General features: G+C 37.5%; 1 protein-coding gene and 1 long non-coding RNA gene across 5 annotated transcripts in view; both read left to right on the plus strand.

Annotated features, from left to right (window-relative positions):
- Nucleotides 1-13,216, plus strand: part of LOC103513815 (protein BTG2-like) — a 44,998-nt gene extending 31,782 nt beyond the window's left edge. For all 4 annotated transcript variants that reach the window (XM_026826911.1, XM_026826913.1, XM_026826912.1 and 1 more), the window contains one exon: nucleotides 12,886-13,216. In XM_026826911.1, the coding sequence (XP_026682712.1) occupies nucleotides 12,886-13,201 (316 nt within the window). In that variant the 3' untranslated portion in view covers nucleotides 13,202-13,216. The remainder of the gene's footprint in view (nucleotides 1-12,885) is intronic.
- A 2,380-nt stretch (nucleotides 13,217-15,596) lies between these two features.
- LOC113469316 lies at nucleotides 15,597-16,590 on the plus strand. The gene is made up of 2 exons (XR_003392769.1): nucleotides 15,597-15,958; nucleotides 16,153-16,590. It is a non-coding gene; the product is annotated as an uncharacterized LOC113469316 (long non-coding RNA).
- The last annotated feature ends 9,894 nt before the right edge of the window (nucleotides 16,591-26,484 follow it).

Consider the following 26,484-nt stretch of genomic DNA (forward strand, 5'->3'; position numbering starts at 1 on the left):
TCCCTACTAACAATAAGACTGCGTGACGAACCTCACAAGATAACGTGATTTGTCTCAAAGAAAATCATTACTACGAAACAGCGCTACTGTTAATATGCAAGTACAGACTACTATGTCGATCTGCCTTTATGCAAATTGTGAGAACCATATTTGTCATGATTAGGTTGACCTAAGACATGAATAATTATGAAAGACAAACGGGCTATTAATTAGGCCCTATCTCTCTTATGTGTTCTTTGCTCACAAACATTGTAATGAATGATCAATAAAAACATCGATAAAGGTCAGAACGCTAAAATGGATGTCGGAATGATGTCGCGTCGCCTGGACTAAACCGATATCGTTTTCAGGTTCGGTTTCCAGACGAACAACCAAGCCACTTACTGTACTTACTTCCCTTGTTGGAAGGATTGGGGGGTTGTCACCCAGAATCAATATCTGAGCAGTTGTTTGTGTGAGGATTTGTTGCTGGTTCGATGCTACTTTTGGCCTGTCCGATTGAGATATGAACTAGAAGGTTACATTTTTTTGCGAGGTTAATGTCCGAAGAGATGCATTGTATGTCCAGGGAAGGATCTCAACATAACTGCTCTCTTTTGCATTACGGTACGCCTGAAGTGACATCAAGGAAAATTGTTCAAGTATCTAACTGATGGCTTTGGTTTAATCCTTGTGGATTGCTCTGAGGAATGCCAATAAAAAAAAACATCTATTTTACAATCTGTCATTTCTTAAATAATGGAAGACAAAATTTTGCAAATAACAATGAGCCTGAGCTGTTTCCTTTTCAGTCGACACAAACTTTAGCGTGCGGGGAGGATTCAGCTCTTTAGAGCTTAGACCATTGTGATGGATTAAAGAAATAAAAAGTATACAAATGGCTATCTGAATTAAAAAGATCTCTGCCAAGTTGTGACTCAGAGATGACGATCTCGCCCACGTGTCCACTTCGAAAGCTCAAAACAAGTTTCATTCCGTCGACACAAACTTTAGCGTGCGGGGAGGATTCAGCTCTTTAGAGCTTAGACCATTGTGGTGGATTAATGAAATAAAAAGTACAAATGGCTATCTAAATTAAAAAGATCTCTGCCAAGTTGTGACTCAGAGATGACGATCTCGCCCACGTGTCCACTTCGAAAGCTCAAAACAAGTTTCATTCCCTTTGCCTTTCAAGAACTTGGTCAAATGGAACCATAAACCCACGGTGTACCCTATGACTCACAAGAGTTCCAAGGCATAGAGCATGGTACTTGGATTATGATGCTTAATGTTTTTGCCAACACTTTTGCCAGCAATCCAGGAAGCGTTTCGTTCTTGTTGGAACTCATCATCAGGAAGATGTTTTTTAAACCTACGAGATGGAAATTGGGAAAGGGAAGTCCCACGTGTGTTATGAATAGTGATGGGTCGTGGGTAAATACCCACTGGGTGGGTAAATAAAAATTGGGTATTTACCCGGGTATTTATCCACCCCCAGGGTGCCAGAATGAGCCTGAGAAGTCCCTTTACTTCCGCAGATACTAGAAAGAACGTCCATGTTCTAACACCAATTTCCCATGGTTCGTGTACCACCTGTAGTTGTTAGAAATTTGGACTCTGTTGTTGATTCGGCGATCTCGTGTCACGTATGTCAGTGGAGTACAGGAAATTTTTGGTACCGGAGAAATTTGAAAAAAAATATAATATACATACCTTGTTTATCCTGCCAGAATGAGCCTGAGAAGTCCCTTTACTCCCACAGATACTAGAAAGAACGTCCATGTTCTAACACCAATTTCCCATGGTTCGTGTACCACCTGTAGTTGTTAGAAATTTGGACTCTGTTGAGGAATGAGAGTTTGTTTTGCTGTACCAGAGAACTAGGAATTGCAACATTTGCAAGTGGTCATACTAGAACGTCAAGGAAGTCGACCTCACACGTGGCTACTAGGTTGGCTATGATTATTTATGTTGACTCATGAGATGTCTGAACACCTCAGAAAATAGTCAAGAGAGTCAAAGGTGAGAGAACGCAGACGTGGGTTTGTAACTTGAAAGCTGAAGTGATTTGATGAGATCAGTATCATGAATTCATACGTCAATAAGGGACCTTCACAAAGTTACCGGGTCACATACAGATATTATTATTTAGGAGGTTTATTCGTACAAAGGACTATGTAGACTCATGAGATGTCTGAACACCCCAGAAAATAGTCAAGAGAGTCAAAGGGGAAAGAACGCAGACGTGGGTTTGTAACTTGAAAGCTGAAGTGATTTGATGAGATCAGTATCCTTCATCTTAAATGATATAAAGTTCAAGAGATGAGCAAAGATGAAGAAGAGACTGTTTACCTTTTCCTCAAGAAGGAATGGCAGCGCTGTACAAACAACTGCAAGATTTGGTGCCGATGAAATGGTCTGAAGAATGTTCGCTTAATGGTTCCGGAACCATTAACTCTTTACAGACCTCTTAAACCTACGAGATGGAAATTGGGAAAGGGAAGTCCCATGTGTGTTATGAATTCATACGTCAATAAGGGACCTTCACAAAGTTACCGGGTCACATACAGATATTATTATTTAGGAGGTTTATTCGTACAAAGGACTTTTTTTTTGCACTTTTTCCTTTCACGTGTCTTGTCGAAAATGAGGGCGATGATCAACCAACAACAGAGTAATTGGAAAGTGGTTATTTTACTGGCACTTCAAAGTCCACACGAAATGTGCACTTTTTCCTTTCACGTGTTTTGTCGAAAATGAGGGCGATGATCAACCAACAACAGAGTAATTGGAAAGTGGTTATTTTACTGGCACTTCAAAGTCCACACGAAATGTTTCTGTCGTGAATTGTAGTAAACGCAAATCAAATATCAGAATACTATATCACTCCTCTTCAGTGCACTTGCAGTTACGACAAAAAACTTTGATAAACATTCCCCATTGCTATAATTACATGAGGAATTAAATAGGTTTGGACGACCTTTGCGTTGGTCCTTTATTAATTGAGAAATTGCATCGGGACCATGGTCAGTATGGTCATAGGTTCTCAACTATGTCTACGGCACTCGTATTGATTTCAGTAAATGAAAATCCTTAAGAAAGTAACGACGAAGGAATCAAGAGAACAGAGGGAAAATCAAGATATATGTACCTAGGAACTAGGAAATGGAACCTCAAGACTTAGGATTTGCAAAAATTCAACATTATCGCAGTCTGCCTGACGGTCCCTTTGGTATGATTGAGAAATTGCATCGGGACCATGGTCAGTATGGTCATAGGTTCTCAACTATGTCTACTTTGGCACTCGTATTGATTTCAGTAAATGAAAATCCTTAAGAAAATAATGACGAAGGAATCAAGAGAACAGAGGGAAAATCGAGATATATGTCGGAAAATCGAGATATATCGAGATATACCTAGGAACTAGGAAATGGAACCTCAAGACTTAGGATTTGCAAAAATTCAACATTATCGCAGTCTGCCTGACGGTCCCTTTGGTATACTCTGGCAATTCTTGCCTGCGAACTCAAGAGGCAGTGCAAAAGTTAAGCAAGAGATTGGAACAATCTAAAGTCGAGGTGATGTGTTTTGTAATCTGGTTTTGTTTTTGTTTCTGACTGATAGGTGAGGCGGAGTAGGCCAACTTGGCATTTGTCAAAACCGAAACTCCGTTTGCTCTGATTATTTCAGCTTGGTAATGTTTGCAGTGGTTTTAATACAGTTCGGTTTAAAGTAGACCGTAACATTTGACGTTTGGAACCCGTTTCGGCTTAATGAGGGTGATTTTGTGTTGGTGGTCAGATGATTAATACTACAGTAGAACTTTCGGATGAGGTGAAGATTTTTGAAGATGAAGATTGAGGCCGAGATCATTATCCCCTCTTTGAGTAGCTAGAGACTCATTTCTTAGAACAAAGGAAGGAAGAATGGGGGAATAGCAGCTGGGATATTGTGGATGGAATTTCTTGGAATTGTTCGTGCTTGTGGTTGAATCATGTCTGAAACTTTGTCCAGGTGTAGGGATATGTCGAGACTTTACGGAATTCCTGGAATCATGGTTGATATTTTTTACTATATTTGAGTACGTCTGACTTGATTCTACCCTTGTTTTGTCTTTCACATGTTTAAACATTCATTTCGTCATCATATGTAGCTACATAACATGTTTTACTTCTATCAATGTATCTCAACATGTCATTAACACGGATATCAAGATCTTTGTACTTCTTAGTGCCACTCGATTAGCATACAACCGAGATCTCGATTCTATAGCGCTCCGATAAACCAGGTAGGAGCTGGTAGAGAGACAAGTCGACCAATCAGAGAGCTCAGAATCTTTTCCTAACACAAAGGATAAAACTAGGAAGTAAGATAAACCAGGTAGGAGCTGGTAGAGAGACAAGTCGACCAATCAGAGAGCTCAGAATCTTTTCCTAACACAAAGGATAAAACTAGGAATCCGAGGCTAAATCTATTCGGAACATCGATATTGTCATGTATACTGTAGAAGGTATTGGATACTCCCAATAGTATTGCATGGTATCTTGCTAATATTTTTTGCCAACTAATGGCACCTGGGAGGGGTTTCATCATTTGTGTTCCAATATGCTAAAATGTTCAAATACCATCAGAGCACGGTTCGTTCTTATTAGTGACAAAGCCACTGAACACTCGGGTGATTGCTTAACTTGTTTGAGTTGACTGGTTCTTGTGTCTTGGAATGAAACTAGGAAATGCAGAGTACTGTGTAGTTATCACTACACTACACTATAAGAACTACTTGTGTGAAGACCCTCTATCACTGTAGCCTTTTACTCTGTGTGGTTCTGTTATGGCTTTCCTATTTAGGCTCTGGTTGTGGAAAAGATCAAAGAGAAGATAAGGTTTATGAACTTCACTGATACCTTGATCAGATTTTCCTCATGGAAGTCAGGCTATTATGTATATTTTGCAAAGAGAATGAATATTCATTAAGAAAATGCTGCACTAAATGAAATGCGTTTAGGCTCTGGTTGTGGAAAAGATCAAAGAGAAGATAAGGTTTATGAACTTCACTGATACCTTGATTAGATTTTCCTCATGGAAGTCAGGCTATTATGTATATTTTGCAAAGAGAATGAATATTCATTAAGAAAATGCTGCACTAAATGAAATGCTTTTCCCATACTTTTTTTATTGGTGGTTAAAGAAACTTCCTCCTGAAGATGTCTTCGGGTTCTCGTCTCTTGGGTTTACTGAGAAGCCTCATGAGCATCATTTATCTGTATACGTTCCTACTACCTACTCGTATTTTCACCACTGGTAACATTGCGTTTGGCTCCTATAAGACACTATGTAATGAGAGTATGAGAACATCACATTGTCTTACCATATGACTCGATATGTGGTGAGGCAACGTGAAATCCGAAGCAGCAACTTATCTGTGATAACATTGGCGTTACTATTTTTTCTCGCTATTTAAAAAGAAAGAAAGAAAGAAAAAAAAAAAAACAATTTCTCCTTCCGTCTCGAGATTTCGCATTTCATCTGTATGTTTCATTTCGTCTGTGTGTTTCATGGTGAAGTATTTGAAGCGTTACTGCGTTAGTGAGGGATTACCAGCGTTGTTCCAAGAATTTCCGAGAAGAGCGGGAAGTTATTTAGCGGCTAAGCGGACAGGAATGTTGCCATAGAATGGTTTGCAAGAGTCCTACATACACATACTGCATGGAAGCCGCACACGGGAATTTCGTTAGAAAAGTCCCCCATTTCAACGTAATGTAAAAAAAATGCCATAGAAGGGCGACACACCATATCCATAAGAGGAGAAATCGTTCACGAAAGGAAGCTACGATTGATGCTGTTCGTCCTGTTCCGAAAGATTGACTGGTTTGACGGACACCCTTTTCGATATTTACTCCAGGGTCCGGGGTACTTTCCTCAGCAAACAGTATCCAAGTGTCCATTCAGTATACATTTTTGGCGCCAATCATTTCCCCTATCTCTACTCAGTAATCCAGTACACATGGGACTAGCTGGAACGTTTTTCCCAATCTATGCACACATTCCTCTAATTTGTCGAATAAAGTATGTGTGCACATGTTTGAATTCTTATCTACATAATGAGCGATATCACTCTCAAAGTTGTGTGTGTACGTGCGTACTGCAGTGGTGTGTATCGAACTCCTCTTAATGGTTATTAATTAAAAAATAAAGGAATACTTTGGACAAACGTTTCAAGACATTAAACTTATCCTAGTTCTTGCCTTTTTATGGGTAATTCCAGGAGGCTTTTTTGATAAATCCGGCCCTAGAGTATTTTGAAGTCTCTTTGGGATTTAATTCTACGTATACGAGCTTTTTTGAGACTTTGAGGTCTCTGCAGTAACTTTGATATTTTGTGAAGGACTCAGACTGCCTAAATTTTGATGGCATTAAAGCTGTATGTACCCAATGGTAGGTACATCACCAACCCTTTCACGAATTGAGCATTGGGGCATAGGGGAGCCAGATGTCCCGAGCCCTTTCGGACCACGCGTCCGCCAAAGCTACGCCACTCGCTTAGATTACATTGTGTTGAGTAAACACACATACATGATGCATGCTCAAGCCAAGGTCTTGTCTTGAACGTCATCTCTATCTACGTATGTATGTGTTGCTCTAGCTAGGAGCTTACTCTGGAAATACATAGTCCGGGCAGAGAATACTAGACTCTAGACTGAATATCTGCCGTGCCATGTATACCAGCAAGAACTCGTTTGGCAAGGACTGAGTTCTGAAAAAACGGGGAAAATCCCAGATATAGTTATCCAAAAAAACATGGAAATTCACAGAAGAGATGACGTTCAATTCTAAAAAAAAAAAAAAAAAAAAAAAAAAAAAAAAAAAAAAAAAAAAAAAAAATTTTCCAAAAAAAAAAAAAAAAAAAAAAAAAAAAAAAAAATTAGATGTATTTCCTGTATTTTGAGTGGGATTTCCTTTTTGATTAGGAATCTAATTTTTTGTTCATTACGTAAATAGGTTGGTTATTAGACTTCTTAGCTATGTAAATTGTCAGAGATACCCATCTCTGGTTAAAAATATGTAGGTAGATTTTAACTGGCTCGGAGACTTCTAGGTAATATACATAACATAGAGGCTCCATTTTAATATTTTTCATTGAGGTTTTTAGGAGAGATTTTTTTAAATCCCTATAAGTATAAGCGCTAGGCCGCGGGTTCGATTCCCGCCCGGGGCGGATTTTATCCTGATGGGATAATGTTCGTTCTCGGAACGGCTGGCTTTCTCCTATCCTGTCTTCCTTCTCTCTCCGATTTCGGGACGATAAGACCCTAGAGTTACAGTTCCCTCTGTCAAACCTCTTAAAAAAAAAAAAAAAAAAAAAAAAAAAAAAAAAAAAAAAAAAAAACAAAAAAACAAAACTCTTTTTCTTTACTAAATTTTTCGCTGTCACAGTCCAACCAAATTTTGTTTCGCAAATTTTCTTTGGCAGTTAGTTGCTCTCTAACTTTTTACGGTACTTTTTACTCCAATTATTTTTTTACTTAAATTACTTTCCGCTTATTTTTTTCCAAACTAAAATTTTTCTTTCATTTAATTTTTCGTTGGTAGTTTCGAGCAGCTGTGCATCAACTACGCCAACGAACACCTGCAGTACTACTTCAACCAGCACGTGTTTCAATACGAACAGGAAGAATACAACAAGGAGGGTATTCGTTGGCGCCATATTGAATTCTCGGACAATACGCTGTGTCTGCAGCTGGTCGAGGGGAAACCCAATGGTCTCCTGTGTGTTCTGGATGATCAAGCCAAGTAAGTTTTGAATAGAATAGAATAGAATAGAATAAGGAGGGAATTCGTTGGCGCCATATTGAATTCTCGGACAATACGCTGTGTCTGCAGCTGGTCGATGGAGAAATCCTGGATTTTTCAAGTCACTCTGTACGAACAATTCCTAACGTTACACGCTGTATGTGCATTCAGTGCAAACTGTACAAGGGAAGAGTATTAAACGTACACACATTCTGAATGGAATGCGTGTAAAAAAATTCTCGTAAAAACAGAATCTCACACAAACACGAATATGGCATGATGTTTAGAATTGCAAATTTCTTCTTCGCATATTAATGACAAAGAACTGGATTTATGCACTGATTTATATTTCGATACAACCTGCTCTACTTGTAAACACCCTCACTTTGCTTTGATGAACGCAGGAGAAAATTCGGTGGTACAGGAGTTCACAGGAATCCTGGAGTTTTTACAGTTGCAAGCTTGATTTTAAAGATCAAAGTTTAGCTCTTTTTAGCTTAAGTTGTTGTCTGCGTATGTAGATACTCTCTTCTCAAAAAATGAAAGAACACAAGGAATAACAGTGTTCAAGATTTTTAGCTAAATCCCCTTTATTGGCTCTAAACTCTAAAGGCACTCTGATAGTCTCTAACCAGTAGACACTTCAGTAATCAGTAATTCAGGTAGAAACTGTCAACAATCGTGGAAATCCGTTGTAGATAACGCCTGCATTTCCAGCAATTCCCCACAGAAAAACTTGAACATGTGCACAAAAAGCAAACATCTGTAACACTTTAAGTGCTTTAGCAAGAAAGGTGTAATGTCGCATTATGTAGTCATTATATGATGTGGCACTCCGAGTGTTAAGTATTTGTGTAACGATAATGCAGGCCTAATCTAGAAGGAAAACTCATATGCCAGACCTCTTTGAGATCCCCTCAGTAGACCAGTCCCAAGTCCGGCCCTAGCAACGGGTTACCCACGATACCACGAGGCTTCAAACGTGTTCTTCAAGTTGGTAATTTCGTGTGTAATTGTAATGTCGCATCATGTAGTCATTATATGATGTGGCACTCCGAGTGTTAAGTATTTGTGTAACGATAATGCAGGCCTAATCTAGAAGGAAAACTCATATGCAATTGTACATAGATCAGAAAACTTATATGCAATGAAAACTTATAAGACTTATATGCAATATATGTACATATTATGTAGATCTAGTATGGAAATTTATACGCAACTTCACGGAATGCGCCATTCGCGGCGATATAGAGTAACGTGTTGCAACGTTCACGTTTTTCCACGAAGCCGATGGGTTTCCGGGATCGATAGCGATAGAACGATCCGATCTTTCCCCCCCGATAAAGTCCGGCACGAAACAGCAGCAGAATCATCGGATTCGTGTAAACTGGGGAGATTTCTATCAAGCCTCATGATGATATGGAACAAGATAATGCTGATTATAGCAAAATAGCCTGTGGTGTTATCAAATATGTCGTGTTGTTCCCAGATAAGTTAGTCATACTTAAGTAGCTTAGGTAATCTACAATCTACCAGCAAGTCCATTAGAATAATCCTCGAGTAATCTAGCTGATTCCAATAATATCTAACAATTATTCTTTAAGGGGAAGGTATAAATTTTCCATTTCGTCACAAAGTAAAGCCTCGTGAAGTGGTTTTGGTCGTGCTGCTGAATCCAGATGGCTATCCGAAAAAAGTATCAAGTTTGGAAAAGATCCCCCCCCCCAATGCATGGTGAAAGCGTCAAAGCTGCGTTCACACTATGGTCGATCAACATCGACTGAAGGACGTCCCGTTCACTCTCTAAACTTTCCTTTGCAGCAACATCCTTTGATCGTCTCTTAAAAGAGGGACGGATACTTCTTTGGGCACTAGTAACTCTGCCCTTCTTTGGGCTGTAGTGTAACCTTACCCTTCAAGAAACAAGAACAATATGGCTTTTTTTCTGCGGTTCATATGATCAAATTGATGGACTTGTAAACAATAAAAAGGCATTTCTCCCTGAGATTAAAAAAAAAAAAAAAAAAAAAAAAAAAAAAAAAAAAAAAAGGGAATATCCCTTTTATCTACAATCTATCTACATACCTAGCCAAGAAAATCGACCGTTTTGTGACCGCCGAAAATAACGACTGACTTAGGTAGACGGCAGACGCTGTACTTGGCTTGTTTTTTGTACCTGGAATTTGACAAAGCTCGGAATTTTTAGAAAAATATGAAGGGACGAAGAACCATAAGCATGAGTAATTTTTAATTTTAATATTGATACGAAAATCACGAAATTGTTCAATTTTTCAAAGAATTTTGTTCGGGTTCCTGCGATGAACTTTACCTGAAGGGATGAAGAAACATAAGCATGAATAATTTTTAATTTTAATATTGATACGAAAATCACGAAATTGTTCAATTTTTCAAAGAATTTTGTTCGGGTTCCTGCGATGAACTTTACTTTGCCCATTGTTTGAACACTCCTGATGACCACGGTCGCTACGGGGGACCGTTTCATCCAGTTTGGCAACCCCTGTTTTTTGCACAAGAAAACGCAATAGTCTGCGAAGGAGGAACTTGGTGGTTGATGGTTGAGTAATAAAATAAATATTGGACTTGCTTTTCCATTAGACTAGACTCGCTTTTGAGGATATAAGGAGTAAGGAGTGTTGTTAAGGCCAAAGAGGTCGATGTCTAAATTTAGAACTGTAGATATTACCCAGTTTGGAAACCCCTGTGTTTTGCACAAGAAAACGCAATAGTCTGCGAAGGAGGAACTTGGTGGTTGAGTAATAAAATAAATATTGGACTTGCTTTTCCATTTGACTAGACTCGCTTTTGAGGATATAAGGAGTAAGGAGTGTTGTTAAGGCCAAAGAGGTCGATGTCTAAATTTAGAACTGTAGATATTATCGGGTTTGAGTTTTTTGTTTGCTACTTCATTTCCCTTCTTCATGATATCTACCTACCTGTACGATATTATGTCAACAATGCTGGTTAGAACTTTTGGATTGTTCTGGATAAATTTAGACGCGCGCTACCTTATACGGGTTTATTTCCATTCTTCATGATATCTATCTACCTGTACGATATTATGTCAACAATGCTGGTTAGAACTTTTGGATTGTTCTGGATAAATTTAGACGCGCGCTACCTGGCTGGCGATTTTGACGTCATCTTTTCCCCTTGAACCTCAGTCTTGTACAGCAACCTGTTGCGTTGTTTATTTTGAGAATAGCTGCCCTGGTAATATGTAACTCAATGTCTCAAACTCTTTTGATCTAACTGGTAGCAAATTGTACCAAAAATAATTACTTGTCTAGGTATACAGGTTTACCGTCTATTATTGAGTGTAGATTTTTCCAATATAGTAACTTCCAATGTTATTCCATAGCCAGAGTCTAGCATTACCCCACACTAGTCTAGGTATACGGGTTTACCGTCTATTATTGAGTGTAGATTTTTCCAATATAGTAACTTCCAATGTTATTCCATAGCCAGAGTCTAGCATTACCCCACACACTGAGGTGTTTAAATTTAGAACCTTAATGAAGGTTTCAATTTTCAATGATTGTCTACAGCAATGTTGCAACGTTGTTTACTCGGACTGTAATGAAATAAAAACCTCGTAATGTTGTTTTCGTGATTGAATCATTTACTCGTTGGGGTATTATGATAGGCCAGCAGAGCGTGGAAAACATCAAATCAAATTGCACTCTGTTGTACTTTCGTCCTAGAAAAAGAAAATTTCTCAGAAAAAACTATAGTAAATACATTAATTGAAAGGATATTTTAATAGGATTACTACGCAGGTGGAGGAGAAATAAATACAAAGTGGTACTCTCTAAGCATCTTATAATTTTATTGCATGGCAAGGCAAGGCAATTTCTTGAATTGCTGAAATCCAAACTTCTTAAAACTTTGAACCACAACTTTTAACAAGTTCCGAATTCTTAGCAAACATACCATTGAAGGTTCTGGCTAATGGGTCCTATCACACCGAATGTCTTAAGGGAAAATCACAAAAATCTAATTACGGCGCATTGACAGGGATTAAATGACAGGGAACGTAACAAATTTCTAATCAGGTCTCTGTGACACATGTCTATAATAGCCGGTACCCGGGCCTGTTTTATTCAATACCAAAGTTTCCTCCTGGGTCTTCCAGAACTTAAAATAACTAAGCTTTTCTCACCCTTTTCCCGAGAGCTACATAGTAAGGTAAAACACCCAGTTATCGACACCCATAAGGATTTTTTCATTTTTAATTTGCTATAACTCGTCCATTTATTGAGGTAATTAAGTGATTATAGACTTTTTTTAATTGTTATATACATTGAAAGGATATTTTAATAGGATTACTACGCAGGTGGAGGAGAAATAAATACAAAGTGGTACTCTCTAAGCATCTTATAATTTTATTGCATTGCATGGCAAGGCAATTTCTTGAATTGCTGAAATCCAAACGTCTTAAAACTTTGAACCACAACTTCTAACAAGTTCCGAATTCTTAGCAAACATACCATTGAAGGTTTTGGCTAATGGGTGCTATCACACCGAATGTCTTAAGGGAAAATCACAAAAATCTAATTACGGCGCATTGACAGGGAACGTAACAAATTTCTAATCAGGACTCTGTGACACATGTCTATAATAGCCGGTACCCGGTCCTATTTTATTCAATACCAAAGTTTCCTCCTGGGTCTTCCAGAAATTAAAATAACTAAGCTGGTCTCACCCTTTTCCCGAGAGCTACATAGTACTTATCGATAGCTTTCTAAACTGCTTGAGAAGGTGTTAACCAAAGGCTTCTGGATCTTACAGAACTTCTCAAACTAACCTAGCCTTTCTCTCTTCTTCCCCAGATTTGGCGAATACCTTACAGAACTTCTCAAACTAACCTAGCCTTTCTCTCTCCTTTCCTCAGGTTTGGCGAATCCAAAGGCTCCTACTGCACGCTGGCTAGCTCATATCGATAGCTTTCTAAACTGCTTGAGAAAGTGACCAAAGCCTTCTGGACCTTACAGAACTTCTCGAACTAACCTAGCCTTTCTCTCTTCTTCCCCAGATTTGGCGAATACCATACAGAACTTCTCAAACTAACCTAGCCTTTCTCTCTCCTTTCCTCAGGTTTGGCGAATCCAAAGGCTCCTACTGCACGCTGGCTAGCTTCAACGACAAGGAGAACCAGGAGATCTTCATTTCGGACGAACTGTTCAATCGGGCCGCCAGCTACCAGCAGCAGGGCGGACACGGCGCCTACCACTACCCCAGGCGGCACCAGACGGGCGGAGGAGCCTACCACAGGAACCGCAAGACGAGTGAACATAGCTCGGGGAGCTCTTCGGACGAGAAAATGGTGAGTGGATGTGTTTTTATTTTACATAAAAAGAGTTTAAGGCGGTCTCTTCCTGATCCCTTATGTGCCGCGTCCATTTTATTTTAGGACTATTGCACTGCCTATAAAAAGAGGTTAGGAAGGTGTTTTCGTACAAAAAAAGCCCACTCTAAGGGTTAGGTGTAGGGGCGAAACAGCCCTAAAGGTTGGGTTAAGCTTTATACGAATCTTAGTCTAGGTGTTGATGTGGGAGTAATAGAGGATATTAGGTTGTATGGAAATTCAGGAATTCATACAACCCAATAGATAGAATGGACCTTCACAAAGTGACCGAGTCTTAAATCAAGTAATAGAAATTAATTTGATGGCACATTCGTACTCTTTAGACAACATTTTTGATGGCAAATTCGAGGAAATCAGGCTGTACCTCGTAAATTATTGGTGTAAAAAAAGTGGATATAACTTTCGAAATTTTTTGATATTGGCTTGTTACAAGCGCATAGTTCGTGAACCATCATTCCTAGAACCCTTACATGTACACCGATCGATTTCTCGTGAAAAGTTACATAGGAAAGACTCCTTGGTCATCTTAAATACTCTAATGGAAACTCTTGTTGAAAAAAAAATCAAAAAAATCATGTTGAAATATTTGGGGATATCACAAAGAGGAGAGAGGGAGCAGAGAGAACCTTCCAGTCTGAAAGCAGAAGAGAGAATGAGCTCTGACAAAAATCTAGGTCTGAAGAAACCTCCCCTTGACCCCCTACTACCAAAAACCATGTAGGGGGTCAGGGGAAATGTAGGGGGTTGAGGGGAGGATTCTCCTACATTTTGACCATAGGTTTGAAGTTTGGACTTAATTTACTCATTTCCCCTTCATTTTCATAAGTGGAAGGTCCTTGTCGATTCTTCTGTGATAAGTCACCTATTCGCGGTTTGTTCGCGGTATCCGCGGTTTGTTCGCGGTATCCGCGGTTTGTTCGCGGGATCCGCGGTTTGTTCGCGGGATCCGCGGATTGTTCGCGGGATCCGCGGATTGTTCGCGGGATCCGCGGATTGTTCGCGGTATCTGCGGATTGTTCGCGGTATTCGCGTTTTGTTCGCGGTATTCGCGTTTTGTGCGCGGTATCCGCGTTTTGTGCGCGGTATCCGCGGTTTGTTCGCGGTATCCGCGGATTGTTCGCGGTATCCGCGGATTGTTCGCGGTATCCGCGTTTTGTGCGCGATATTCGCGGTATTCGCGTTTTGTTCGCGGTATCCGCGGTTTGTTCACGGCATTCGCGGTTTGTTCGCGGTATTCACGTTTTGTGCGCAGTATCTGCGGTTTGTTCGCGATATTCGCAATTATGGGTTCAATCTCAGGCAAACGCAGATTTTTACTTTCTATTACTACAGTATAGCGGAGCTATACTAGTAATGAAAGTATTGCAATCGGTCCAAATTTTCAAAATCGGGAATAAAGACCACTCTAAGGAAGGTGTTTTCGTACACAAAAATCCCACTCTGAGGCTGAGGTGTAGGGGCGAAACAGCCCTAAAGGTTGGGTTTAAGCTTTATACGAATCTTAGTCTAGGTGTTGATGTGGAAGTAATTGAGGATATTAGGTTGTATGGAAATTCAGGAATTCATACAACCCAATAGTTAGAATGGACCTTCACAAAGTGACCGAGTCTTAAATCAAGTAATAGAAGTTAATTTGATGGCACATTCGTTCTCTTTTGACAAAATTTTTGATGGTAAATTCGAGGAAATCAGGCTGTATCTCGTAAATTATTGGTGTAAAAAGAGCGCATATTTCGTGAACCATCATTCCTAGAACCCTTACATGTGCACCGATTGATTTCTCGTGAAAAGTTACATAGGAAAGACACCTTGGTCATCTTAAATACTCCAATGGAAACTCTTGTTGAAAAAAAAAAAAAAAAAAAAAAAAAAATCATGTTGAAATATTTGGAGATATCACAGAGAGGAGAGAGGGAGAAGAGAGAACCTTCCAGTCTGAAAGCAGAAGAGAGAATGAGCTCTGACAAAAATCTAGGTCTGAAGAAACCTCCCCTTGTTTGAAAAAATATTGATAACTGAGATGAACTCATAAGCTCAATGAATAAGTAACAGAAAATTTAAAATATGACAAATAATATTAAAAAAGACCAAAAACACAAAGAAATAAAAATCTATGTTTCTCTCATTATATTTTTTGTATATCTGTGTTATTTGATTTAGTTTTCATGTTTGGACTTAATTTACTCATTTCCCCTTCATTTTCATAAGTGGAAAGTCCTCATCGATTCTTCTGTGATAAGACTGATAAGTCACCTATTCGCGGTATCCGCGTTTGCTCGCGGTATTCGCGGTTTGTTCGCGGTATCCGCGGTTTGTTCGCGGTATCCGCGGTTTGTTCGCGGTATCCGCGGTTTGTTCGCGGAAAAGTACCCAATGCTCTGTTCTGTATAAAGTTTTAATGGTTTTTTTATCTAGCTGTTTAGCACATAAAGTATTCTTTATTAAAAGTACCCAATGCTCTGTTCTGTATAAAGTTTTAATGGTTTTTTTATCTAGCTGTTTAGCACATAAAGTATTCTTTATTAAAATTTAGATCTCAAAAAGTCTCTTTATGTTAGTTAAATTAGGATGTTATGAGGTTATCTTTTCTTTGTCCATTGACAACTAGGTATTATTTCAACCTAGTTCACAACTCTTGTTATTGCGAGTAGTTTCATAAACAAATCGTGTACCATTTCGACATATTTTTTATTTTTAACGAATTTGCGAAATTCGAGATGAATTTTTTCATACTTGCAGTAGTTTCGAAACGAAAACGAATCTTTCAAATGGTAAAGATATTCGTACGACCTGTAACAGTAGGTATAGGTGTGTGACTTTAATCCTTACCAAACTGACATGAATTCAAGATATACTTTAAGTGCAAACCAGGTAGTTTAACCTGAGCATTTGAGTACCAATGAAATGGAAGTTTTGTAACAATTTAGTGAAAAGAGTTCTCTACAAAGATTGTAAAATAAATGTCGGTTCCTACTCTCGAAAATAGATGCTGGTAGGTATAGGTGTGTGACTTTAATCCTTACCAGACTGACATGAATTCAAGATATACTTTAAGTGCAAACCAGGTAGTATAACCTGAGCATTTGAGTACCAATGGAATGGAAGTTTTGTAACAATTTAGTGAAAAGAGTTCTCTACAAAGATTGTAAAATAAATGTCGGTTCCTACTCTCGAAAATAGATGCTTACGTTAAAATACACCATGCTTTGGATGTAGAAGAAGGATATGCATTGAATTCTCTTTTACTCACCTTTTCATGTGTACCCCTCCCCCTTTCACTTGTCTTAGTATAATTAGTTCGTACTTGAACTTTTAATTCTTGTCATGCTTTTATTAATGATTTTTACTTCTTGAATAATTGAAATGTCAATTTTTCTAGTTACAAATAACTTATCTGTACATTACCTTTGTTTTACTCGAGTAAAAATACCTGAATAATTTTATTATTATTAACATTATTTTTTATGAAGAAATTTCCAATGTCAAAATGCCTGTACAGAATTTCACCCTCACAATTAATTTCATATTGCATCACATTTCAATTGTTTATTGTCATCAATTTATTTTTATTATTTCTTTATGGTAAGTTCTTCAAATTTTCTCAGTTTTTTTTTTTTTTTTTTTTTTTTTTTTTTAAAGTTTGCAGTGGACGGGTGACTTTGACCAGTGGTGTGGAGGTGACTGGGACCCAGTGTCTGGGACAAGCTATCAAAGTCACCCATCACGATGCTAACTAAGGTAGAAACACACTACCACCACGTCACGTGCGTAACGTGAGTTCATGGGGAGTCAGAAAGATGTAGTACAAAGTTTTCCCATAATATTGTAAGTAGGTGATTTCGTTCAGGATAGCCACACTGCTATCACATCACGTGAGCGCTAAAAAAGGTTTGACGTCAGTGTACATTGTACAGCTGCTAAGGTTTTAAGTGAAGGGGGTTTAAGTCACCATTCCTCGACAAGTTACCCGTCTCATCACATTAACCTCACGTAGCTGGAGTGAGGCCGGAAAAAGCGAGCACGCTTTTCCAGATGGGTGATTATTGCCGATCTAACCACCCATCCGGATACCAACCATAATTTTATTTTAATTAAAGCGGAGTGTAATACATTTTGTTATGTTTTTGATAGGTTTATAGACCTAATAGGGATTATGATTTTTTATTATATTTTTTTGGAAAAATTGGGTTTCAAGATGTTCTTTTATGTAGGTATATTGTGGATTTTCTTATTCTGTTATTTGGTGTTTCCCCCAATATAAACATTTCTTTGTGAAATGTTTCACATAATTATGACCCCCCGCCCTCCTTGTGAAAGCTATATTTATTATGAAAAATGTATAGATTATATTATTTCCCCCTCAACTATTAATTTGTAATGATTTAGATTTTTTTTATTATCATTATTATTTAATGTATTTTTTCTTTTACAATTAACTTGTGATTTTATGATTTTTAAAAATAATTATTATCTAGAATTTCCATAACAATATTGTTTTTTATACTTGTAGGTATTTATTCAAATGAAATGATTGCGTTTTAATTTTATTGATTTAGAAAATAGTCCGACCCTATTAGTTTGTGCTGAACAAATTTGAATTGGTTTATGTAATGGTCCCATGTTTTTATTCCAAATTATTCCATCAATGGAAAACTGTTGATAAATAATTTGTTCTCATTGGTTTCATGTTATTTAGAATCAACTTTAAAATGAGAATGTTCATTTCTTGTTCTTATCATTTGCAACCTCAGTTTGACAAATTTAGGTTGAAACTAGTGATAAAGTAACATTGATCTGGAAATTGATTTGGCATTCTGTTAGCAAGATACAACTTATCCACAGCCATTGCAAATTTGGTTGTCTTTTTTTGGGTTCCACTATTGTGTTATTATAGAACTATCTTTCAGTACCTATATCCAATGAAAATATTCAATATAGCCAAGAGATGGAAAGGACAGTTTGGCGTCCAAATGTAGTCTGATTAGCTATATTGTTATAACTCAATACCTAAATAAAATCACCGCATCCCATGATAAAATAAACAAGCAGCCTAAAACAAAACCCATGTGACCGGCTTTCGCTATCAACAAAAACAAATTCCGAAACCGAATACTATATTTTATTTGAATAAGTTTAGTATTAACTTACCTGTCTTTTTGATTTGTTAAAGGGCACTCAATAAAGTTTTCACCTATTTGACAATAGTGACGTCTATTTGACAAAAAAGTGATCTAATTCAAATCTAATCTAAGTGATAGATCAAAATAAATAGGTACCCATTTCGATAAATTCCTACAATACCTACCCTGGAATTCGCAATACCTGACAAAATCACAAACACATGAACAGACAAATTTCGCATTATCGACTTACACAAAAAATAGCATCGAAAACCAGCCTGCATTATTGGGCACATCACGATGAGCCGTTATCTTTTAAATGATAACAAAAAGTGATAAAAAAAAGAGTGGATATATTACTTTTTTGTTCGTTATCAGAGCGGGTGCAAAAAACGGAAAATTATAACCGAAATTTTTATCTCTCCAAATACCGCCGTTTTATCGTTGTTTTTAATTGTAAATTTTTATTGGTCATTTTGGAGCACCGTTTAAAACGATCGATTGTAGATAGTTACGATTTGTCAGCTTGTGGCAGAGTAGTGGTCAAACTTACCAGTTTTTAGTTTTAGGTCAAACTTACCTATTATTTTAATTCTCCGTTTTAATCTCCCAATGACCTTAGCCCACAAGGAACAAAAGTTGGTCAAAATCCATAATTCATAGTCCAAAGTCCAATACATAAATAATTAACTTTCACAGTAATTAACCAAACTAAAACATCTTTTCATCAATTTTATTGTTCTTTCAAACCTTTAATCCTTTGTGGAATGTTATCTGCCGAATCAGGAAATGGTTGGTGGGATATTTCTCGAGCGGTGTTTTCAAACAATTTCTGTTCGAAGGCCGTCCGCAGTACCTATCTTTGTCAAAGCTAGACTAGATTGTGACCGACTTGGTGGCAGTGCCAAGTTCTTGAGATATCTATAAAAAGGCCTGAAACATCAGTAGGTACAACAAAGGGTAAATTTGATAAGTTTAGAAAAGCAATGAAATTGAGGGAGATACTTTTTGAGCCCTGTAAAAGTTGAATAAAAACACATAAGGTACATTTCAGCTCATTAAATTAGAATTTTTGCTTGGGCTGAATGCATGGGCTTCCTTTAAAGTCTAAACTAAATCTGTAAACCCGATCTGCAATGCTTCACATTGAACAAGTTTGGCCTTCAAGATTGCTTTTAAACCCAGTCAGCAAATTGCTGATCGATGAATTTTTAATTGATAAAAAAATCATTGCCGATGCCGGAATCAATGATACACTGATACAGCTAAAGATATTACCATCAATGGATATCAAATGATAAGAGCATCAAAGGGATAGCTAGCTACCTTTGTGGAATATTATCTGCCGAATCAGGAAATGGTTGGTGGGATATTTCTCGAGCGGTGTTTTCAAACAATTTCTGTTAGAAGGCCGTCCGCAGTACCTATCTTTGTCAAAGCTAGACTAGATTGTGACCGACTTGGTGGCAGTGCCAAGTTCTTGAGATATCTATAAAATAATGTGTCTCCGAATTGAAAGATAAACGCCTCGAACCCATACTTGCATATTCTGTTTTGCATAAATCAAATCAGTTTTTCTATGAAATGAATTTGAGAATGGATTCTTTTTAGGAGACCCGAAAGATTCTTTTCATGTACCTAGGCACTTTTACACTCCTAATAGGGGTTAAACCTCCATTGTCCCTATGACAATGGAGATGATATCTATAAAATAATGTGTCTCCGAATTGAAAGATAAACGCCTCGAACCCATACTTGCATATTCTGTTTTGCATAAATCAAATCAGTTTTTCTATCAAATGAATTTGAGAATGGATTCTATTTTTAAGAGACCCGAAAGATTCTTTTCATGTACCTAGGCACTTTTACACTCCTAATAGGGGTTAAACCTCCATTGTCCCTATGACAATGGAGATACACCCCGAAACAGCAGCACGTTATCCTGACACTAAAGTTTTCAGGGGTATTACCCTCCATTCGGGGACAAGCTACTCGACTCCTCAAGTACTCACATTAACCTTACCCAGCCGCCTGAGTAGGGCCGGGAAAAGCCATCGGCACGAGATAGGGTTACTCCTACCTCTGTAGGTGTTAATGGGTGGCAGACGGTCACTCATCCAGATATCAACAACGCGTAATGTCTCGTCCCTTAACTTCCAGCCCTCCTTAACTTCAAATACAATTTTGCAACAAACTATTTGAAATCTTATTGCAACACACTACTTATCCGAAATCTGACTGATCGTCTGATCTGAATTAGTTCAACTGGCGTCGCTTACGTCATGGGCGAAAAATCCGCCGAAGGAATGCCACGAAGATAAATCCGGATATGCAATCTCTTTCGACACCGTTTTCTAGACACGGGATGCCGCCACATAAAGACGCCTTTGACAGGGAGCCAAAATGTTTATCTCGGTGGAAGAGACGCTGGCATCAGATTATCTCTGATGCATTTCATATACAGGAGTGAAAATGAAGAACGGGTTTGTACAGGGTGTGGCAAAAAAGTTAAAGAGTTTTCAGTGAAGTCTTCACAAAATTAAAGAGTCTTCAGTAAAGACTTCACAAAATTAAAGATTTTTCAGTAAAGTCTTCACAAAATTAAAGTCGTCAGTAAAGCATCATTGTTTTTGTGCACCTCATGGTAAATTGTCCACTTTCTCCCTACTTCTAGATCGCCCAGTATTGGAAGCGTTCGATTTAATGCATAGTGCAGGATGTAATGAGTAATGCTCTTAGGAGATAGCACAAGCAGAAATGGTAGGTAACAAATAATGTACATTTTAATACAGCCAGCCACATCAGGCGAGATAATTGAAGCCTCGAGACCATTTGAATTAATCAATTATTTGCTAATCAATTACTTGAATTAAAACGAAAACCACTCAGTTGGACTCGGAATGGTGTTCAACTAATTTGCAGGCCTTCGCCATTATTCATACAGGGAATTAGAATCAGAGCTCACATGTAGATGGAATGGCTGTTTCTGCACTTGTGCCAAATCGATAAACGGAAATGTTCATAATTTATCTGGTAAAAGCCTGGATATCATCTTAGTTATACTGTAGGGTTTGTAGATTTCTAATCAATTCTTCAAGTGAACTAGATTTTATCATTTCTTTTTAGACTAGTTCCATTTAAAATTTCAAGCTTTTGAGGAGCTATGACTAAAATAGATTTCTTAAATCCTCCCAGAGCCAGAGGAGTGCCGCTCTCTTCCTGAACACCAGATCGAAAGCTCACTGACATTTTTTCACCATATTCAACTTTTAGCTTCTTTCGATTAGATTGTTGTAAGAAATAATTACCTATGTGCATAGTACAAAATATGATGAACAGAAGCCCTGAATCCTCTAACGACTACATTTCTAATTGCTCAAATACCACTCTATTTGTAATTTGGCATGATTATTATGTTACATTGTTCATGTTTTGCTTTTTTATCTAGAAAGCTTCAGATAGAACACATTTATCTGTGTGTTGTGGGTCTGGTTAGTTTAAATTGAACGTCTCGTGTTTTCTACAAAATTTCAAGATAAGTGAAGAACAAATTGATTTCTTTTATTGCATGCCCGTTTCGGATAAGGCTTGCTTGGTGTTTTCATAGAAAAAAATCAATTTATAATTCAATTTAGAATTTTGGAGTAAATAGCTCTACATATTGTATGTTGTTTCATCTATGTACTCGTATTTCTGGAATGATATTTTGAAGAATGTCTCTGCTTTCTTTTAACTTTGACTGTACATAACATGGGCAAATGGGCTGATCCTAGGGAATCGGCAGCGGGTTATCGGGAGGATCTATTCAATGTTTTCAATGGCCAAAACGAAATAAATTTAACGAACTCTCTCAGTCTCCTTCAGGTTTTAAAATTATTTACATAATACATTGTTATTATACCTAATATTGTTAGATTTAGATGCCATTCAATTTAATTTTAATGTTATTTTAAAATTTTAAAACTTTTTTAAGGGGATAACCCTTTTGTTTTATCCTAAATTACTTCCAAAACCTCACATGGAAAATGGTCCATCGTTGTCTCCTCTGTCTGGAAAAGACAATCCAGACTTTGAAGAAAACATCCCATCACATTTGATCATTTCCAATTTGGGCAAGGCACGGTTTAAGCCCAAGTTGGAGAGGGCCCATCGATCCGTCCCCATTCCAACCCAATACATCATCCGAACTATCAAAGAAAAACATAGAGGTTATGTCGTCAAGAAACAGGTATGTTCGGGGGACCCAAACGATACCCAGTCATCTCAAGAAAGTTCAAGTTTCACAAGTAACGAAATTGAGATGAGTAGCACGTTGAACCACATTGGAATCAACGATTTGGACATCCAAGACACTGAAACCGATACGGACAGTGGTATGTCGTTCTTTTTCCGTCACAACGTGGCACATTATCTGGAAGCAGCTGCTAGAGAACTGGATGCAGTAACTACAGACAGTAGTGATGTCCTGACCAATATAAGCAGCATAGATCTCATCAGTAGTCATGATAGTGATGTACTCTCTGACGTTAGTAGTATTCATAATCGGGGAACTACTGTGGAGACGGCTGAGCACCAAAAAAGAACTACGTAGAGAAAAAGACATTCAAAACAATTTGAAAAGCCCAAAAATGACCGACAAACATACAGTGTTCAGCTCTCGAGCTCGTAAGCTTGAGCCGATTTTCAAGAGCGTCTGCTACAGTGACAAGATTCTGCTGTACTGTTAAGCATGGGTGCACTTTAATTCAGCAAATTTAAACTTCCTCGAAAGCTTCAAGTTTTCAGTATAAATAAGACCATCATGTGAGTCATTTAAACACCTCCTTTTTGTTTCCATACAACGAGAATCAAGTGGTCAGCAGCAGAGGTGGTAGAGCTCATAATAATACAAATTAAAAGTAATAAAAATTTCGCTCTAATACTAAACTAGTCGTATCTGAACATGAAAAACGAGTAATAATAGAAGTTGTGGAGGTAACATGGAGTGGATATTACGGAGAAGAATACAAGAGAGAGAAGAGAAGGTTTTTCATAGATAAGCATCACTGAAAAAACGAGAGAGGGCGAGGTAGAAACGGTGCTGAAGAGGAGAGGGGATTCAAGATAAGGGCATTAGATGTGGGACAAGTGGAGTGGGGGGCTACAAGGGAATTTCTGTTATCAGTGTTCAGCGTGTAGTGGCGGCCCGCAGCCCTTATCGGCATGCCAAAAGCTTTTCCTCACCCTCCCCCTACTTTCATTTCCCTGTTTATCCCTCTCTTCCTACCTTCCATATAATTCTTGTCTGATCCCGACCCTTCCGCCTTTGCCTGAGCGATTAGGTTAGCGATATGCAAAGCTTTCAATAGACGATGTTAATAACGAATGAAAATACAAGCAACTAAGTAGGACTAGAGACTTTATTCCTAATTTGTGATCTATGCTCTTGCTCTTGTGTTGATGGTCTTTTAGAATTTCAATACTACTTATGAACATTATTTTGTCCGTTGTAAATAGTTTTAACTTACCTATCTATGGTTGAAATGGTTGTTTCCCATGAAACGTAAAATAAGAATTAGGTATGTATATTAGTCACCTGCCATCAATTCATAACACAGCTCCTTTAATTTTTCGACAAACGACCGAATTCCAAAAATCATTAGAATAGAAATTTTCAAGTTGAAAACTTCTATCAGCACTTGATAGTTCTAGTTTTTACTCTTCTCTTTTGACTTTATCTCTTGTAAACATCTTTTTTTCTTTATTTCCGTCTTATTACATTTTTTTTTTCTTTTGCTGTTTTAATGGTTTAAAGAAATCTCTGCTTATACGATAAGACATAGCGTTTTTAGATTTTTTGTGTCAAGGGAAAGGCATCACGGGAGATTTTGAATTTCGCCTAAATTATACCTTCTAAAGGGGATTGATGTAAAGATTTAAAAAGCACTTGATATCTTGCCCATGGTATCTCGACTGCAGAGTTCTAGTGTATGATAAATAGAACTTCATTATCTGTTTCATAAATCAACTTCCGGAGGAAACCTGATTTCTTATCTCTCCTCAACTCTGCGCCAGTTCGGTGTATGTATTCAATCTATTTTTAATATTCTTGCATATATTTCCAGAATATGTATATTTTGTGTGTTTTTTGTGTAACTGATTTTGTGAACGCGATAAAGAGCAGAATATACAAAATTACAATCGGTTTCATTGTTCTGAATGGGATCCGAATCTAGTTTTCCATTTCCATATCTCAGAAACTTGCAAAGTACCCATTCGAGATCTTGACGATGATAACTGTGTGTTGTAAGAGTTAGAACAATGTTATCTTCAATATGGAGATGAAGTTTGGGTCCAAGGTTGCCTCACAAATGGTAGCGAGGTATCTTAAAAGGTATTAATACGTCGGATTTTGCTCTTTCACGGTGGATGACTAGAGAACATGTCACAATGTTAGTGGTCACCTGCTATGTCATGATGATCATCAGCTAATTTCCCCAAGTATTGACGTCCAATCTGATATGCAATGCCACCAGTCATACTGTTTGCTTACAAATAAATAATACACCCCGATATTATCACTGAACGAAATTCTCGCATTTATCTGGGAAACCTAACTTTACTTTTCTCATGGGTGTGTCAACATCAAAAGTGATGGAAAACATTAGGGAAAAGTTATCGGTGAAGATTTTTTGTTTTTGTCTTTTATTAACTTGTACATAATATATAGGTAAGTCTACTAGTACCTACATTCATAAATAGGAATGTCATCAAACTCAAAATCTTATACACAAAGATCAATATTTATTTTCAACTTTTCTAGAATCCAAGTCTTCAGTTTTGTGGTCCCTTACCAATTTTGTACATACTAGTACCTACATTCATAAATAGGAATGTCCTCAAACTCAAAATCTTATACACAAAGATCAATATTTATTTTCAACTTTTCTAGAATCCAAGTCTTCAGTTTTGTGGTCCCTTACCAATATGCGACGTATGGTGTCCTATTCTCAAAGATTTCTTCCTCTATAGTTGATGAAACCTCTCCCATATTCATTGGTGTTTTACTTATTGGAGCGGATACCTTTCTGAGCGATACTGTATATTGTTCACATATTCGTAATATTGTGTTATCTACGGTGAACTAACAAGATCTTAGCACAAGTTTACCAATATGCGACGTATGGTGTCCTATTCTTAAAGATTTCTTCCTCAATAGTTGATGAAACCTCTCCCATATTCATTGGTGTTTTACTTATTGGAACGGATACCTTTCTGAGCGATACTGTATATTGTTCACATATTCGTAATATTGTGTTATCTACGGTGAACTAACAAGATCTTAGCACAAGATTAGAACGGTAATGACGTACTCTTGTGTGTTGGGTTCCTATGGATGTTGCTAGCATTGGGTTTGTGCTAGCTTCACTTGGTTATCACAATAATTCCCCGCGTTCTTTTTGTTCCATAATAACACTCTTTACATATTCGCCTGCAATATCTCTCTATCTACAACATAGATACCTAATGTTAAATTATTCCAACACATTGTATTATCATACTGCATAATTATTTATTTAGTATATTTCGATATTTTATTATTCAACAAGATTATGAATCATGTGTGCATCAGGAATTAAGAATTACGAGGCATCATACCTTAAGAATCAATTAAGAACAAAAAATCAGCTTGTGAAAAAAAGTTGTTCCCCATGAAGGTCACATTAAAAACATTTATCATGGACTGATCAGATCAGGTGAAATATCTGAATCATTAGATCTTTGTTTCCAACAAGGATTACTGATCAGAAATGGAATATTAGTAATCTCTATAAAAGATTCAGTATGATATCACTTGTAATACCTGCTGGTAATGTACTGATCGACTTATATGAGTCAGGTGACTTGATTCCGTGAATTTTTTGAAACAATCATTTAATCTAATCAAGGGCTATTCATTGAAAGTACCATCCAAACCTGATAACTCTGATAAGGACTTTTACAATTTAGTGATGCAATTACAGTTTTGAGAATAACATACATATATGCACACATAGTGATGACCTTCAAGTTCATTATTTACAAGATTCTTGTCACCAAAATCTACCTTTCTGTAGCAAATAGGAACTAGATTGCTGACTATTATCGCTAGATTTTGGTCTAGCGCCGATTAGGAACCTGCAGCTATTAAAAACTGATTGTTATTCTCAATTCTCTGAGATCGAACTT

This window comes from Diaphorina citri, unplaced genomic scaffold (genome assembly GCF_000475195.1).
Source record: "Diaphorina citri unplaced genomic scaffold, Diaci psyllid genome assembly version 1.1 scaffold1030, whole genome shotgun sequence".
Lineage (NCBI taxonomy): Eukaryota > Metazoa > Arthropoda > Insecta > Hemiptera > Psyllidae > Diaphorina > Diaphorina citri.